The sequence below is a fragment of the Hemicordylus capensis genome, chromosome 3 (assembly GCF_027244095.1).
Source record: "Hemicordylus capensis ecotype Gifberg chromosome 3, rHemCap1.1.pri, whole genome shotgun sequence".
NCBI classification, from domain to species: domain Eukaryota; kingdom Metazoa; phylum Chordata; class Lepidosauria; order Squamata; family Cordylidae; genus Hemicordylus; species Hemicordylus capensis.
Window position 1 is genome coordinate 729,282 of NC_069659.1, and position 9,841 is coordinate 739,122.

The 9,841-nt window shown below is 64.9% G+C and overlaps 1 protein-coding gene across 1 annotated transcript; it reads right to left on the reverse strand.

The window, feature by feature from the left end:
* Window positions 1-446: 446 nt before the first annotated feature.
* Window positions 447-9,448, reverse strand: SMPD1 (sphingomyelin phosphodiesterase 1). Its single transcript, XM_053312404.1, has 6 exons — window positions 8,977-9,448; window positions 3,850-4,610; window positions 2,638-2,809; window positions 2,355-2,431; window positions 1,665-1,810; window positions 447-1,431 (listed from the first exon to the last, which is right to left on the reverse strand). Exons 1-6 carry the CDS (start codon window positions 9,208-9,210, stop codon window positions 1,016-1,018), a joined length of 1,806 nt encoding a protein of 601 aa, XP_053168379.1. The 5' UTR covers window positions 9,211-9,448; the 3' UTR covers window positions 447-1,015.
* Window positions 9,449-9,841: the final 393 nt, after the last annotated feature.

Below are 9,841 nucleotides of genomic sequence, written 5' to 3' on the forward strand. Positions count from 1 at the left end.
GAGACGGAGACGGAGCCCTGTCTGGCCATGGCTCATGTGGGCTCCAGAATGTCAGTGGTGGTGCTGTGGAGAGGGCTCAATGCACAGAGTGTGTGTGTGGGGGGGCTGGTCGCTTTGGGCATCTGCTGAGCCCCCCCCCCCGCCTTGGTGTGCAGCAGTCTTTGTGTGCCAGCTCGGGGGGGGGCATGAAGTGGCTCCTAGCAGCACTTTGCAGGGAGGGGGCTCAGAAGGAAGCCCCTGAGGAGCAGGGAGGGGCCCTCTTCCCAGGGGGTGTCGCTGCTGGGACATGCCCCAGATGGCAAGCAGCAGCTCCTGCAGAGTCTGATGGGGGGGCCACTCCAAGGCCAGGAGAAGCAGCAAGGAGGAGCCCCCCCCTCTCCGAAGGAACCGGCTGCAGCCAGCCCAGTGCGCCCCCCCCACACACACAGAGGGCACTTCACAGGGGAGGAGGAGAAGCCATTTATTTGGAGTGGGGGGGGAAGAAGATATCAGCACAAAGAACCTCCTCCCTGCTGCAAGAAGACTGGGCCATCCACACACGCAGGCCGCCTGCCAGGGCCTCCCCTCCCCAAAGGCTGGTAGGGGGCAGCAGAGAGGGCTCTGGCGGCAACAGCAGGCAGCCCGGCGTGTGGGTCACGGTCCCCAGCCCGAGGCAGGCTCCTGCTTTCACGTGGGGCCCTGAGCAGGCAGCAGCCCCCAGCTCATTGCTCGCCCGACCAGCGTCCGTCCTGGGGTCGGCCTTCCCCCCTCGGAGGCAGAGAACCTGGGCACGGCCCTGCTGCCGGGTCAGGCCCAGGGAGGCCCGTCCAGCCCAGCCTCCTCTTGCGCGCAGCACGGCGGCCACTGCTGGCAGTCTGGGCCTGTTCCTCCGCAAGGGAGGCCGCTGCCCGGGACCAGGCTCTTCCGTCCAGGCCGCGGCTGGCCCCAGAGGCAGCCGCGCACAGCTCTCCCTGCTCGGCGGAGGGGCCGTGGGGCCGGGCCCCCCGCCAGCCCCCCGCTGGAGCGCTGCCCTCCCTCAGCAGAGCTGACGCCGGCGCCGCCAGGCCTGGACCTCCGAGAAGGGCAGCCGGGCCCAGGCCGGCAGGGCCTGGCAGAGCTTGGGGTCGCCCGCGCGGCCCGTGCGGAGGGCACACAGCAGCAGCGCCTTGCAGGCCTGGAGGCAGGGCTGGCGGGGCGGGCTGCCCTTGTACAGCAGGAACCAGAAGCGCTGGAAGAGGCGCTCGTCCCCCTGGAAGCGCCGCAGCAGCCCGTCCCAGTCGGCGGGGAAGGCCGTGGGGAAGCCGTAGGTCTCCCGGGCCCCATAGAGGCGCTCCCAGCGGGGCACTGCGGCCGGCCTGTTGGCCTCCGTCAGGTTCAGGATGAACGTCTCGTGGTCCAGCACCAGGTAGGAGCTGCCGGGGCGGACGCCGTCCAGGTGGTAGACGCGGTACCCTGCAGCAGCAGGAGGAAGAGGCGGTGGTGTCAGCCCTGGCAGTGTCAGCGCAACAGCCGCTCCCAGCATGCCTCGCAAGGGGGCAGGAGCGCGCCTGGGAGTTCCCCACAGCACAGCAGAGCAGAAGGCTCCCGGGGGGGGGGCCCGCTCCTGCTGCCACCGCCATGGAGACCCGCGGGGCCACCTGCCCCCCCAGCCAGGACAGCCCTGGGGTGGGCCGGCAGCGACTCACCTGGGTTGAGGTTGACAAAGGTGGTGACGCTGGGGGCCACGAAGGCGACGCCCACGGGGCGGGTCAGGGTCTCCTCGTCATAGAACATCTCAAACTCATCCAGGTGGGTGTGGCCAAAGAACTGGCCGGCCACCGTGCCCTCGAACCTGCAAGGAGGGGGCGGGGCATTGGCATCGGGGGGGGGGGGGGACGGACCCTGCTGCCTGCCCCCAGGACCACCTCGGCCACCGGGCAGCGGGAGGGGGGTGCCCCGAGGCCAGACCAGTGGAGAGGCCAGAGGGCCGCCAGGAGCTCCGAGGAGGCCAGAGCGCCCCCCCCCCACGCGCAGGTGTCGCAAGTCCTTGTAGGTCACCAGAAGGGGGGGGTGCCAGACGGGGGGAGGGGGCTTCAGAGGAGGGCCATGGAGGTGGCGAGGGGGGTCCGGAAGCCGGGTCCTGCGAGGAAGCAGCTGGAAGGAGCTGCCCAGGTTGTGTGACCTGCCACGGCCGGGGGCGGGGGTCTCCCGAGGGCAGGGCGAGAAGAGCCCAGGGGTCGAAATGGCAAGGAGGCGGACCCCGGCTGGAGAGTGGGGCGGCCCTGCACGGGGCAGGGGGCCGGACGAGAGACCCCCCCCGCAAATGCCCCAGCTCCCGGGATCCCTGCCCAGAAGCCTGCCCCCAAGCGGAGGTGGCGCCCCAGGGCAGCTCTCACCTGTTGATGACGCGGTAGTAGTTCCAGCCCCAGGCGCGCATGCAGTGGGAGGGGGGGATGTGGCCGATGATGTGGACCTGCAGCCAAGGAGAGGGCGGAGGTCGGGGCGGGCGGCGAGAGCCAAGGCGGCCCCCCACCCCACCCCCCTGGGCCAGGAAGACCTGGGGGGCTGGACTGGCCACACGGCAGTTGGGGAACGGCCAAGGGGGCCAAGCCTTCCCCCCCCCCGGCAGATCCGGAGCAGGCCCCCTTCGCGCCCCCCCCGCCCCCCGCGCAGGCTCACCTTCTCGCCGCTCTCCTCGGCCTTCTGCAAGACGCTGACCAACCACTGCAGCTGCCCAGCCGGGTCTGTGGAGTTGATGAGGAGCCAGAAGTTGGTCTCGGAGCAGAAGTTCATGTTCAGGGAGACGAGGCGGAGGCCCGGCAGGACCCGGAGAGTGTAGAAGCCGCCCAGCCTGTGGCAGGAAGCAGCGAGGAGGGGCCCGTCACCAGCGCGCATGGCCTGGCCGCGGCGGAAGCTCCAGCACGGGGGAGGGCGGAGGCAGGCAGGCAGCAGCAGCGGCTGGCTCTGGCTTGGGCCCAGCGGGGCCCGTGGGGGCCACCTCCGCTCCTGGGGAGCAGCTCGTTCCCTGGGTGCATCTCCAGATAGAGCTGGGAATGGCTGCTGCCAGTCAGGGCAGACAGTCCTGTGCTAGATGGACCAAGGGCCGGACTCAGCAGGAAGCAGCTGCCAAGCGTGTGGATGCTGCTGCTGCTGCTGCTCCCTTCTGGGGCCCCGTCCTGCACCCGAGGGCCACGTGGGAAGGAGCTGGTCGTATGGAGAGAGCCCGGCCCCGGCCCCCTACACCAGCAGCAGGACCTCCCCTCTCCATGGCCCTCGTAGCCACACAGGGCTGCAGCAGCAGCAGCAGCCACGTGGCTCCTGGGACGCCAACACCCGCTGAACCTCCTCCAGGGGCCCGTCCTCTTGCAGGGAGCAGCCGGAGCCCAGAGCGGGAGCCGCTGCTTTGCATGCGGAAGGGGCCAGGTGTGTGCGCTCCGGCAGCCTCTCCAGCCCAAAGGATCTCTGGCAGGCCTGGGCAGCAGTTGCCAGGGTTAGGCTTAGGGTGCTCTGACTCTGCAGGAAGCAGCTTCGTGTGCTCAATTTGAAGCTGTCCGTTCTTGTGGCTGGGAGTTCCCAAGACTAGCCAAAGCTGGGAATTTCAGTGCTAGGACTCCCCGCAGACCAACCTACCTGTGCTGAGGAAAGCGGCAACCAACTCCACAGAGCCCTCATGACACCCCCCTATCCTCAGCCGCCTTTCTAGCCACGGCAGCCGCTCCCGCCTTGGCACGGAGGTTGCCCTGGCAGAGGGCAGGCAGTGGGTGTTCCGCCTGGGTTGCCCTCCTCTTCCCCACAGTTCTGTTGGAATCCCCAGGGGGGCCCCCCCATGCATTCGGGGCCACTTTTTGCTCCCTGGCGACCCCCCGTCCTCGCCGCTGCTCCGCCCCTCACCTCAGGGTCTCCAGGGCGGCAGGGGGCAGCCACCGGTGCCACGCTTGGGCCATGGCGCTGTAGAGCCAGGCCGAGGACTGGTTCCCAGGGACGTAGGGCGGGGGGAAGGCGTTCACGGGCACGGACTCGTGGTTGCCCACGGCAGGGTAGACCGGCAGAGGCCCCAAGTACTTCTGGATGAGGCCGGTGATGGTGCTGAGGGCGTGCAGCTGGTCCGCCCGCGTCTGCTGCCAGACGTTGTGGGCCGGGATGTCGCCCGTCCAGTAGGCCATGTCGTAGGGCCCGCTGGCCGCCAGGTGCTGCAGGAGGCTCTCCAGGGTGTGGAGGGGCACGTCACACTTGCCGTAGGTGCCCCAGTAGCCGGCCCCCGGCCCCCGGGCCCGCCCCCCCCGGCAGCACAGGGGGTCCTTGCAGGCGGGGTCGCTGCCCGGCCGGTAGTCCTGGTCCCAGTGCAGGTCGGTGAGGAAGAGGACCCGGGCGGTGGGCGCGCCGGGCGGCGGGGGCCCCGGGGGCCGCACCGGGGGCTTGGGCGTAGCCGGCAGCGAGACGTTCCAGTCGGCGTAGATGTCCCAGTGGCCGCAGGGCGAGCCCACCAGGAGCCCGCAGATCTCTGCCGGCCGCAGGATGGAGCGGGTCCAGGCGGTCAGCACGTCGTGCTCAAAGAGGCGGATGATCTCCTGGCAGACCTCTGCGGGGGCCAAGTGCAGGCTGGAGCACACGCTCACGGCCAGCTGCTGGATCCGGTCCACGCTGGCCCCCACCTACAAGGCACAGACAAGGGGGAGGGTCACACACCGGCGGGGGGGGGTGAGGCGAGGAGTGGGGCAGTGGAGGGCTCCCCCACCCAGAGCCACCAGGACCTCCACGGGCCTCTGGAGGGCGGCTCTGGGGAGCCTCGGTCTTTGGGGCCCCCGGCAAGGCAGCACTGCCCCCCGCGCCGCTATTTCTCTGGGCTCCCCCTGCCCATCCAGAGACATCAGCAGCTGCCCAGGCCCGGGGGGGGGGGCAGGGGGGGCGGTGTGTGCCCTGCCCTGGTTACCCCACCCCAGGTGACCCGGCCCCCAGCAGCCAGCCAGACACACACACACACACACACACACACCCCCCGCAGGCAGGAAGGCCCAGCCCCCTCCTTGGCCCTCCTCCCGATCCGGGCGAGTGGGTGCTCTGCTCCTGGCCCGGCAACCCTGTTGCCTCACTCGGGTTTCGGAAGGGAGGGGGAGGGGGAGGGAGGGGGGGAGAGGCCGGGCCGGAAGGGCAGCCTTGAAGGAATGTGGCTGACACACTCATGCAAACGCCGCGTCTCACGCCTCCAGTGCCCCTGCCCACGTGTGTGAGTGTGTGTGTGTGAGTGTGTGCCCGCACAGGCCTCAGGAGCCACAGGAAACCAGCCTCCCCACCACCCACCAGCTCTTCCCAATCGCTCTCCCCACCGAGGCCCCCAAACGAGAAGAGTGCCGGGGGGGGGGGCCATTGGCAGGGAGTGGAGCTACTGAGCGCCGCCCCCCCCCCCCCGCTGGGATATCTGAGCAATGGGAACTCCAAGCCTCACATTTGGCCCTTGGGGACTTCTGCCCCCCTCCCAGTCTGATCGCTACCCCAGGGTGCCCCAGTCCCTTCAGAGCTGGAAGGGACCTTAGAGGTTCAGCCCCCTGCTCAGCGCTCAGCTCTGCTACTGCAGCCCCCGACGGGATGGGGGGGGGCACCCAGACTCTGCTGAAGACTTCCCTCAGAGGAGGGAGGAGGGCTGCCTGCCAGAGCCCAGCAGCCCTGCCGGCCAGGAGAGCCTCCCCTCCTTCCCGCCTGACATCGTATCCCTGGACTTCCAAAAGGCTTTTGACAAAGTTCCTCATCAAAGACTCCTGAGGAAACTTAGCAGCCATGGGATAAGGGGACGACAAGTAACCGCCATGGGATTGCTTTTAATGAAAGGTGGTATATAAACTGAACAATAAAAATGAATAAACTACATGTGTGGATGGCTAACTAGTTGAAGGACACGAAACAGAGGGTATAGACCTCTGTCATGACTCCGGTAGAGAGCCTGATTGCAGGGATAAGTTATATATTTCAGAAAGGAGGTCGGCAATTTCACATTTGAGTTCTTTGAGGACTTTTGGATGGATGCCATCCAGCCCTGGTAATTTGTTAGCTTTCAGTTTTTCCAGACAGTTTAGAACATCATCCCTTGTCACGTCTATCTGACTCAGCTCTCTAGCCTCCATCCCTAAAAAGCCTGGTTCAGGAACAGGTATATGCTCAGTATCCTCTGCCGTGAAGACAGATGCAAAGAACTCCGTCGGCTTCTCTGCAACTTCCAGATCCTCCTTAATAATCCCTTTCACTCCCTCATTGTCTAATGGTCAACTGCCTCCCTGGCAGGTTTCCTGCTTCTGATGTATTTAAAGAAGTTTTTGTTATTCCCCTTGATACTTTTGGCTAAATGTTCCTCAAACTCTCTTTTTGCCTTCCTTATTGTCACCTTGCATTTCTTTTGCCAGAGTTTGTGTTCCTTTCTGTTCTCTTTGTTTGGACAGGCCTTCCAATTTTGGAAGGAAGTCTTCTTTCCTTTTATGGCTTCCTTGACGGTACCCGTTAGCCATGCTGGCATCCTCCTGGACTTAGTGGTACCTTTCCTCCTTTTGGGTGTACAATCTAACTGGGCTTCTAGTATTGTGGTTTTGAGTAAACTCTATGCACTCTAGAGCGAAGTGACTCTCTGATTTCCCCCCTCAGCTTTCTTTTCACCATACTCCTCATTTTGGAGAAGTTTCCTCTTCTGAAATTCAAAATGTCTGTGTTAGACATCCTTGGTGATTCTCTCCCCGCATGTCTGCTGAATTTGATGGCACTGTGGTCACTGTTCCCTAAAGGGTCGATGACACTGACGTCACGCACCAGGTCCTGGTGTTACTCAGAATTAGATCCAAGGTCGCCTTCTCTCTGGTTGGTTCCATGACCAACTGTTCTAGGGCACAGTCATTTAGCGTATCTAGAAATTTGACTTCTTTGTCCTGACTTGAATGTGAATTTCCCCAGTCTATGTTTGGGTAATTGAAATCACCCATAATTACAGCCCTGCCTCTCCTTGACGCCTCCCTGATTTCCTCCTGCAACTCCCAATCAATGTTGGCATTTTGATCTGGAGGGCGATAGCACGTCCCCAGTAGCACGTTCCCTTTCTGGCCTTGTATAGTCACCCACAGGATTTCTGTGGAGGACTCCAGTCCACTTAGGTTTTCTAGCTTATTAGATTCTATCCCTTCTTTAACATACAGTGCTACTCTACCTCCAAGGCGCCCCTCCCTGTCCTTTATATCCAGGGATAACAGTGTCCCACTGGTTCTCACTGTTCCACCATGTTTCTGTTATGCCCACTATATCTATTTCTGCATTAGCCACCAAGCACTCCAGCTCACCCATCTTAGTATTGTGGTTTTGAGTAAACTCCATGCATTCTGGAGCGAAGTGACTCTCCTGATTTTACCCCTTCAGCTTTCTTTTCACCATACTCCTCATTTTGGAGAAGTTTCCTCTTCTGAAATTCAAAATGTCTGTGTTAGACATCCTTGGTGATTCTCTCCCCGCATGTCTGCTGAATTTGATGGCACTGTGGTCACTGTTCCCTAAAGGGTCGATGACACTGACGTCACGCACCAGGTCCTGGGTGTCACTCAGAATTAGATCCAAGATCACCTTCTCTCTGGTTGGTTCCATGACCAACTGTTCTAGGGCACAGTCATTTAGCGTATCTAGAAATCTGACCTCTTTGTCATGACCTGACTGTGAATGTGTGGGTAATTGAAGTCACCCATGATTACAGCCCTGCCTCTCCTTGACGCCTCTCTGATTTCCTGCTGCAACTCCCAGTCACTGTCAGCGTTTTGATCCGGAGGGCGATAACACGTCCCCAGTAGCACGTTCCCTTTCAGGCCTTGTATTTGTCACCCACAGGGTTTCTGCGGAGGACTCCAGCCCAGCCAGGTTTTCTACCTGGTTAGATTCTCTGCCTTCTTTAACATTCCTGGGAATGTCCCTGGAAGAAGCAGCCCTTGCCCTCCCGGTAGCCATCAGGTCATGGGCAAGAGGCCAGAAGCAGGCAGAGAAGGACAGAGGAAGCAGCCTTCCACCCAGGAGGAGTCCGACCCTCGCCCATCCAGCTCAGCATTGTTGACACTGACTGGCAGCTGCTCTCTTCAGTTTCAGGCTCTGGGGTCTTGGCTAGGGCTGCCCGGAGATGACCTTCTGCCCATCCCGACTCCCCCCAAGGGGGGACACTAGCTGTGAAGCCGGCAGGAGGACTCCCTGAGGCAAGCAGGGCGATGGCAGGTGGGGATGGGGAAACCCGACTGGCAACAATCCCGCCCCCGCAGGCCAGAAGAGAGGCAGCATCCTCTTCTATACAAAAGCCGGGATTGGGCAAGGCCAGCACAGCCCGGACCACGTGGACCTTTGCTCAGGCCACACTGATTAGTCCTTGGAATTCACCACCACAAGGCGTGGCGAGGGCCACCAGCTGACGTGGGTGTGACAGGGCGCTCTCCTCCTGTCAACAGCTCCTGCCAGCCAGGATCCCTCCAGTGGGAGCGCCCAGCCTGCAGCCGGGCGTGGGGCGGAGGCTGGAGGTGCCTGGCTGGCCACCCTTGGGATTCACAGGGCCGGCGGGGGGCGAGGTTCAAGGGGCCGCCTCCGCGCTGCTCCCTGCTGGGGGCGCTTTCAACCCCCCAGCAGCCGCGAGGACTTTATGGGGAGCCGGGCGCTGTGGCTGCCCACGGGAGACTCCTCAGGGGGCCACCCTCCCACCCAGGGGGCCCTCCAGAGTCCCCGCCGGACCGCGTCACGGCCTCCCTTGCAGCGCAGACTCCCCCGGGGAGGCCCTCGTCTCCTCCAAATATAAAGGGCGACCAGGGGCTGGATCTCGCTAGCCACCTTGTGTGCCTGACTGCTTCGCCAAGCTCTCCAAGAGGGGGGGCGCGCGAGCCACCCGAAGCGCACGCCTGCTGCTCGTCGGGAGGAGTGGGGAGACCGCGCCCCGTCGCGGCTGAGCGCGGCCCCGGACTCGGAGGAGGGCAGCGCTGGTCTGCTTGCGGGGGCGCGCGCGGGGAGGGGGGGGGGCAGCTGACCCACCTGGATGCTGACGTCGATGGCGACGAAGAGGGCCTTGCAGGCCGGGCAGCTGAGGTTCCTCCAGCCGAAGCGCGCCCCGGCCCCCGACAGCGCCGCCTCCGGGCTGCCGGCGGCGAGGCCCGGCTCTCTCCACGGCACGGCGGCGGCCAGCGCCAGCAGCAGCGGCAGCCCCCCGGCCAGGGCTAGGCGGGGAGGGAGGAGGCGGCGGCGGCGGCCGCCCTTGCTGAGCCCCATGGCGGTCCGGCTGCGCTCCGCTCCGCGCCCGGCCTCGTCCCCTTCTCTGCGGCGGCGGCGGCAGCTGCCGGCGAGTCAGGCGGGCGAGCTGGGCCGGCCTAGGGGCGAGCGCCGCCCCCAGTGGGCAGGCTGCCCGCCCCCCCCCTGCACGCGCGGCTTGCAATGGGCTTCCTCGCGGGGAAGCGGCGGCAGAGGGAGGATCCGGCTGCCGGGAAGGAGGCCTCCCGCGGGCGGGCCCTGCAGCCCGAAGCCTCGCCTCCCCCTCCGCCGGCGGGGGCGGGGGGCGGGCCGGCCCGGCTCCAAGATGGCCGGCCCGGCGCTGGGCCGCGTGACGTTGGGGGGGCGGCGGCAGCGGAGAGAGCTTCCGCGGCCACCGGAGTGGGCGGGCAGCGCGGGGCGGCCGGCTCCCCCCTGGGCTCGGCGTGGCCGCCTGCAGCGGGGCAGCCGCGCGCTCCCGCTCCTCCCCGGCTGCCTCTCTCGGCGGCGCTCCGGGCGCTTTGCAGGATTCCGGCTGCACCCGCGGTCAAATGCCTGGGCTTGCAGGATCATATTCTCCGCGATCCCCAGAACCAAAAAAACGCCACAAGGGGAGAACGCAGCAACCTCTTTGCGAGGCGCATAGGACGTTAGT